This window comes from Zosterops lateralis (assembly GCF_965231275.1).
Source record: "Zosterops lateralis genome assembly, chromosome: 24".
Taxonomy (NCBI): Eukaryota; Metazoa; Chordata; class Aves; order Passeriformes; family Zosteropidae; genus Zosterops; species Zosterops lateralis.
The window spans coordinates 6,321,126-6,329,158 of record NC_139784.1 but is presented as its reverse complement, the minus strand read 5'-3'; the positions used below and the strand labels follow the sequence as shown (position 1 = coordinate 6,329,158).

Here is an 8,033-nt window from a genome sequence, read left to right as displayed (position 1 = left end):
GTTTTGATTTTTTTAAGGTTTAAGTTGTGTGTTTGTTGTTTGTTTTGAATTTTGTTTTAAATTGTTTTTGGGTTTATTGTTATTTTTATTCCTATTTTTATTCTTATTCCGATTCTTATTCTTATTTTCATTCTTGTTCTTATTCTTATTCTTATTTTTATTCTTATTCTTATTCTTATTCTTATTCTTATTCTTATTCTTGTTCTTATTCTTGTTCTTATTCTTATTCTTATTCTTATTCTCATTCTTATTCTCATTTTTATTTTTGTTCTTTTTTAATTCTTATTCTTATTTTCGTTTTTGCTCCTTTTCCTCTTCTCGTTCTTAGTCTTATTCTTGTTCTTATTCTCACTCTTATTTTTGTCCTTTTTAAATTCTTATTTTCATTTTTGCTCGTTTTCCTCTTCTTGTTTTTAGTCTTATTCTTGTTCTTATTCCCATTCATATTTTTATTCTTTTTTAATCTTTATTTTCATTTTTATCCTTATTCCTATTCCTGTTCTTGTTCTTAGTCTTGTTCTTATCCTCATTCTTATTTTTATTCTTTTTTAATTTTTATTTTTATTTTTATTCTTATTCCTATTCCTGTTCTTGCTCTTAGTCTTGTTCTTATTCTTAGTCTTATTTTCATTTTTATTTTAATTTTCATTTTTATTCTTATTCTTATCCTTGTTCTTCTTCTTCTTCTTATTCTTATTCTTCTCGTTCTCATTTTTTAAAAATTCTTATTCTCATTTTTATTCTTATTTTAAATTTTTACTCTTATTCCTATTCCTATTCCTAGTCTTATTCCTATTCCTATTCTTTTTTAATTCTTATTTTTATTCTTATTTTTTCTCACAGGGGGTTGTTGTGGCTGGTACTGGGAGGGTTTAGCTTTCACAAAATAATAATAATTATTATTAATAATAATAATAATAATTGGATTTTTCACGGCCGTTTCTGATTCCGGGCAGGGAGGGAGTTCGGAGAATTCCCGGAATTCCAGGGATGATTTATCGGGGATCGGACGGTCATTGACGGGAATTCCAAAGTTGATTTCTCGGAATGCAAATGAGCGTTTTTTGGGATCCAAAACATCATTTATTTGGGTCCAAATGATCATTTATTGGGGTTCAAAGGATCATTTATCAGGATATAGATCATTTATCGGGATATAGATCATTTCTTGGGATATAGATAATTTATCAGGACTTAAATAATCATTTATTGGGATACAGATCATTTTTCGGGGTATAAATGATCATTTTTTGAGGTACAAATGATCATTTATCGAGATATAAACAATGATATTTTGGGGGTTCACGCATTAATAATTTGAGGGTTCATACGATGGTATTTTTAGGATTCAAACAGTGATTTTTTAAGGTTCAAACAGTGATTTTTTAAGGTTCAAACTGTGATTTTTTAGGGTTCAAACAGTGATTTTTTAGGGTTCAAACAGTGATTTTTTTAGGGTTTGGACGGTGATATTTGGAGGGTTCACACACTGATATTTTGGAATTCAGACACTGATATTTTGGGGTTCAGAAACTGATATTTCAAGGTTCCCACACTGATATTTTGAAGGTTCATACAATTACATTTTTAGAGTTCAGACTATGATTTTTAGGGTTCACACATTGATATTTTGGGGTTCTCACACTGATAATTTAGAGGTTCAGACAGTGATGATTTTTAGGGTTCACACACTGATATTTTGAGGGTTTTACACTGATATTTTGGAGTTTACACACTGATTATTTGGGGTTCAGACACTGATATTTTGGGGTTTACACACTGATTATTTGGAGGTCCAGGCAGTGATATTTTTAGGGTTCAGACACTGATATTTTGAGGTTCACACACTGATACTTTGGGGTTTATACTAATATTTTTAGGGTTTACACACTGATAATTTGGAGGTTCAGACAATAATATTTTGAAGGTTCATAGGATTACATTTTTAAGGTTCAGAGAATGATTATTTTGGGGTTCATACACTGATATTTTAGTGTTCACACTGATATTTTAGGGTTCAGACATTGATAATTTGGAGGTTCAGGCAATGATATTTTCAAGGTTCACACACTGATATTTCGAAGGTTCATACAATTACATTTTTAGGGTTCAGACTATGATTTTTAGGGTTCACACACTGATATTTTGGGGTTTTTACACTGATATTTTGGAGTTTACACACTGATATTTTGGGGTTCAGACACCGATATTTTAGGGGTTCCGACACTGTTGTTTTGGTGCTCGGACAGTGATGTTTTCAAGGTTCAGACACTGATATTTTGAAATTCCATACGATTACATTTTTACAGTTCACACACTGGTATTTTGGGGTTCAGACACTGATAATTTGGAGGTCCAGGCAGTGATATTTTCAAGGTTCAGACACTGATATTTTGAAGGTTCATACAATTACATTTTTAGGGTTCACACACTGATATTTTGAACGTTCATACAATTACATTTTTAGGGTTCACACACTGATATTTTGAGGTTCACACACTGATATTTTGAAGGTTCATACGATTACATTTTTAAGGTTCACACCCCGGTATTTTGGGCTTCAGACTATAATATTTTAGGGTCCACACACTGATAATTTGGAGGTTCAGGCAGTGATATTTTCAAGGTTCATAGGATTATATTTTTAGGGTTTAGACACCGATATTTTAGAGTTCACACACTGATCATTTTTAGGGTTCTGACACTGATATTTCCAGGTTCACACACTGATATTTTGGGGTTTACACACTGATATTTCAAGGTTCACACACTGATAATTTGGAGGTTCAGACAGTGATGATTTTTAGGGTTCACACACTGATATTTTGGGGTTTTTACACTGATATTTTGGAGTTTACACACTGATAATTTGGAGGTTCAGACAATGATATTTTGAAGGTTCATAGGATTACATTTTTAGGGTTCAGACAATGATATTTTAGGGTTCAGACAATGATATTTTAGGGTTCAGACAATGATATTTTTAGGGTTCACACACTGATATTTTGAGGTTCACACACTGGTATTTTGAAGGTTCATACGATTACATTTTTAAGGTTCACACACTGATATTTTGAGGTTCACACACTGATATTTTGAAGGTTCATACGATTACATTTTTAAGGTTCACACCCCGGTATTTTGGGCTTCAGACTATAATATTTTGGGGTCCACACACTGATAATTTGGAGGTTCAGGCAGTGATATTTTCAAGGTTCAGACAATGATATTTTGAAGGTTCTTAGGATTACATTTTTAGGGTTTACACAATGATATTTTGCAGTTCAGACTGATATTTTTTAGGGTTCACACACCGATATTTTGGGGCTCACACGCTGATAATTTGGAGGTTCAGACACTGATATTTTGAAGGTTCATACAATTACATTTTTAGGGTTCATACACTGATATTTTTGGGTTCACACACTGATATATTGAAGGTTCATACAATTACATTTTTAGGGTTCAGACACTGATATTTTTGGGTTCACACACTGATATTTTGGTGACATTTCCCCTCTCAGGGTGACCCCACTCCAGGCCGGGGGGTTTTGGGGTCTCCGAGGGGCTCAGAGGAAGAGGAGGGGCCTTGGCCTTGCTGAGACAGCAGAGACATTCATTAAATTAATTAAAGTGATTAATTAAAGTGATTAATTATAGCGGCCACCTCGCTGCTCTGCCGGTAGCTGCATTTCAGCAGCGCAAAAATGAAATTAAATAAAAAATTCAGGGCATTAAAAACCAAATCTTTAAATACTGAGAAAGGGGAAATACAGAACTTTAAAATATTTCAATATTTTGGGGGGAAATATAGAATTTAAGATCTTTAATTCTTTAAAATCTTTAAAATCTTTAATTCTTTAAATATAGAATTTTAAAATCTTTAAATATTGAGAGAGAGAATATAGAATTTAAAATCTTTAAATCTTTAAGATCGTTAAATATTTAATTCTTTAAATATAGAATTTTAAAATCTTTAAATGTTGAGAGGGAGAATATGGGACTTGAAAAAATCTTTACATATCGAGAGGGAAAATACAGAATTTTAAATCTTTAAATATTTAAAATCCTTAAATATTTAATTCTTTAAATATAGAATTTAAAATCTTTAAATATTGAGACGGAGAATATAAAACTTTAAAAATCTTTCGATATTTATATCGAGAGGGAAAATACAGAATTTAAAATCTTTAAATCTTTAAAAATCTTTAAATATAGAATTTAAAATCTTTAAACATTGAGAGGGAGAATATAGGAATATATAGAATATACAGAATTTTTTAAAAAATTTAAATATAGAAAGGGAAAATATAGAAATTCAAAAACCTTTCAACACCAACAGCAACAACACAAAACTTAAAAATCTTTCAATACCGAGAAAGGCTTAAATACAAAATTTAATTTATTTTTTTTTTAAATAACTAGAGGGACAATACAGAACTTAAAATCTTAAATCTCGAAAGGAAAAGTCGAAAAATTTTAATACCGAAAGCGACAAACAGCGAAATGAACATTTTCAAACCTCCCTGTTCTCAACGGGCTCAGGGAGGGGCGGATTTGGGGTTCTGGGTGGGTTTGGGGGGATTTTTGGGGTTCTGGGTGGGTTTGGGGGGATTTTTTGGGATCTGGTTGATCTTAGGGTGGTTTTTTTGGGATCTGGGTGGGTTTGGGGGGATTTTTGGGGATCCCGGTGGATTTGGGGCAGGTTTTTTTGGATCCAGGTGGATTCGGGGGAGTTTTGGGGATCCAGGTGGGTTTGGGGGGATTTTTTAGGGATCCCGGTGGATTTGGGGCAGTTTTTTTGGGAATCCTGGTGGATTCGGGGCAGTTTTTTTGGGATCCAGGTGGATTCGGGGGAGTTTTGGGGATCTGGGTGGGTTTGGGGGGAGTTTTTGGGGATCCCGGATGGTCCTGGGGCGTTTTTTTTGGGGATTCAGGTGATCTCAGGAAGGGTTTTGAGGGTCTGGGAGGGTTTGGGGAGTTTTTTGGGGGGATCCAGGTGGATTTGGATGGATTTTGGGGTTCTGGGTGGTCTCGAGGGAGTTTTTGGAGATCCCGGATGGTCCTTGGGCGGTTTTTTTGGGATCCAGGTGGATTCGGGGGAGTTTTGGGGATCCGGGTGGGTTTGGGGAGATTTTTTGGGATCTGGTTGATCTTAGGGTGGTTTTTTTGGGATCTGGGTGGGTTTGGGGAGATTTTTGGGGATCCGAGTGATCTCGGTGCCGTTTTTTGCTGTGCCGAGACCTGGATGGTCTCAAGGCTGTTTTTTAGGACTCGGGTGGTCTCAGGGCGGTTTTTGGTGACCCCGGGGGCAGTTTTTGGGGTCCTGGGGTGGTTTTTGATGACCCTGGGGCGGTCTTTGATGACCCCAGAGCAGTTTTAGGTGACCCCGGGGCAGTTTTTGATGACCCCGGGGCTGTCTCTATGACCCCAGAGCAGTTTTTGATGACCCTGGGGTGGTTTTTGGTGACCCTGGGGCGGTTTTTGGGTCCCCGGGGTGGTTTTTGATGACCCTGGGGCGGTCTTTGATGACCCCAGAGCAGTTTTAGGTGACCCCGGGGCAGTTTTTGATGACCCTGGGGTAGTTTTTGATGACCATGGGGCGGTTTTTGGGTCCCCGGGGTGGTTTTTGATGACCCTGGGGTGGTTTTTGGTGACCCTAGGGCGGTTTTGGAGACTCGGGGGCAGTTTTTGGGCCCCCAGCAGTGACCCCGCGGTGTCCCCTGCCCGCAGAACCGGCCGGGCCGTGTCCCCAGGAGGGCTGCGCCTTCCGCCGGGGCCGCAAGAAGAGGGTGCCCTACAGCAAGGGCCAGCTGAAGGAGCTGGAGAAGGAATACGCCAGCAGCAAATTCATCACCCGCGACAAGAGGAGGAAGATCTCGGCCGCCACCAACCTGAGCGAGCGCCAGATCACCATCTGGTTCCAGAACCGCCGCGTCAAGGAGAAGAAAGTGGTGGCCAAGGTGAAAAACAGCGCGGGAGGCACGCCCTGAGCGCGGCCACGGTGTCACCGGGACACCCGCATTGTCACCGGGACCTTCGGATTGTCACCGGGACACCGGGACACCCGCTTTGTCATTGGGACATCAGGACACCCCCTTTGTCACCGGGAGCCCCGGATTGTCACCAGGACACTGGGACACCCTCTTTGTCACCGGGAGCTCCGGATTGTCACCAGGACATTGGGACACCCCCTTTGTCACCGGGACCCCCCTTTTGTCACCGGAACCCCCATCTGTCACTGGGACATCTCCTTTGACATTGGGACATCCCTTTTGTCACCGGGAGCCCCGGATTGTCACCAAGACACCAGGACATTCCTGTTTGTCACCGGGACATTGGGACACCCCTTTTGTCACCGGGACACCCCCTTGTCACCAGGACATTGGGACACCCTGTTAGTCACCCCCCATTCGTCACTGGGACATCCCCTTTGACACTGGGACCCCCTCTTTGCCATTGGGACACCCCTTTTGTCACCAGGACCTCCCATCTGTCATTGGGACATTGGAAACCCCTGTTGGTCACCGGGATCCCCCTTTTGTCATTGAGACCCCCGGATTGTCACTGGGACATCAGGACACGCCCTTTGTCACCGGGAGTCCCCTTTTGTCACCGGACCCCCCATCTGTCATCGGGACATCCCCTTTGACATCAGGACACCGGGACTCCTCCTTTTGTCATTGGGACATTGGGACACCCCTTTTGTCACCAGCACATCGGAACCCCCTGTTGGTCACCGGGACCTCCCTTTTGTCGCCGGGACCCCCCATCTGTCATTGGGACATCGGGGCATCCCCTTTTGTCACCGGGACCCCGGATTGTCACCGGGATACCCCTTTTGCCATTGGACACCCCCTTTGTCACCGGGACACCAGGACTCCCCTGTTTGTCACCGGGAGCTCCGGATTGTCACCATGACGTCAGAACCCCCTGTTGGTCACCGGGACACCCCATTTGTCATTGGGACATCAGGACACTCCCTTTTGTCACCAGGACCCCTCATTTGTCACTGTGACCCCCTGTTTGTCACCTTGATCCCCCACTGGTCACCGTGACCCCCCTCATTTGTCACCGGGACGCTGAGACACCGGGATTCCCCATTTGTCACTGTGACCCCTCATTTGTCACCAGGACTCCCCATTTGTCACTGGGACACCAGGACTCTCCGGTTGTCACCAGGACCTCCTATTGTCACCGGGATGTTGAGAGCCCTTATTTGTCACTGGGACATCAGGACACCCCCGTTTTGTCATTGGGACCCCCGGATTGTCACCGTGACCTCCTTTTGTCACCAGGATATGGGGACCCCATGTTGGTCACCAGGAGGCCGGGACCCCTCGTTTGTCACCAGGACCCTCCTGTTTGTCACTGGGACACTGAGACACCAGGACTCCTCATTTGTCACTGTGATCCCCCTTTTGCCACCAGGACCCCCCATTTTGACACCAGGACTCCCCATTTGTCACCAGGACACTGAGACACTTGGACTCCTCATTTGTCACTGTGATCCCCCCATTTGTCACCAGGACTCACATTTGTCACGGGAACACTGAGACACTGGGACGCCCCGTTTGTCACCGTGATCCCCCCTTTGTCACCAGCACCCCTGCTTATAACTGGGAACCCCCTTTTTGTCACCAGGACCCCTTTTTGTCACCAGGACCCCCCTTTTGTCACCAGGACCCTCATTTTGACCCCGGGACCCCCATTTGTCATGGGAACATTGAGACCCCTCATTTTTCACCAGGACCCCCTTTTGTCACCGGGACACTGAGACACCGGGACTCCCCATTTGTCACCGGGATCCCCCCATTTGTCACCAGGATCCCCCATTTGTCACCAGCACCCCTCATTTATCACCAGGACACCCCATTAGTCACCAGGACCTCCCATTTGCCACTGGGACCCTTCATTTGTCATTGGGATCCCCCATTTGTCACTGGGACGCTGAGACACCGGGACTCTTCATTTGTCACCAGGAACCCCCATTTGTCATCAGGACCCACATTTGTCACCGGGACCCACATTTG

At 42.4% G+C, this 8,033-nt stretch overlaps 1 protein-coding gene across 1 annotated transcript in view; it reads left to right on the top strand.

Annotated features, from left to right (window-relative positions):
* The window catches only part of HOXB13 (homeobox B13), a gene marked incomplete at both ends in the record, with an annotated part of 7,521 nt that extends 600 nt beyond the window's left edge, over positions 1 to 6,921 (top strand). The window contains 2 exons of the mRNA XM_083877827.1: positions 5,734 to 5,963; positions 6,484 to 6,921. Of these exons, the coding sequence (XP_083733953.1) occupies positions 5,734 to 5,963; positions 6,484 to 6,921 (668 nt within the window). The remainder of the gene's footprint in view (positions 1 to 5,733; positions 5,964 to 6,483) is intronic.
* Positions 6,922 to 8,033: the final 1,112 nt, after the last annotated feature.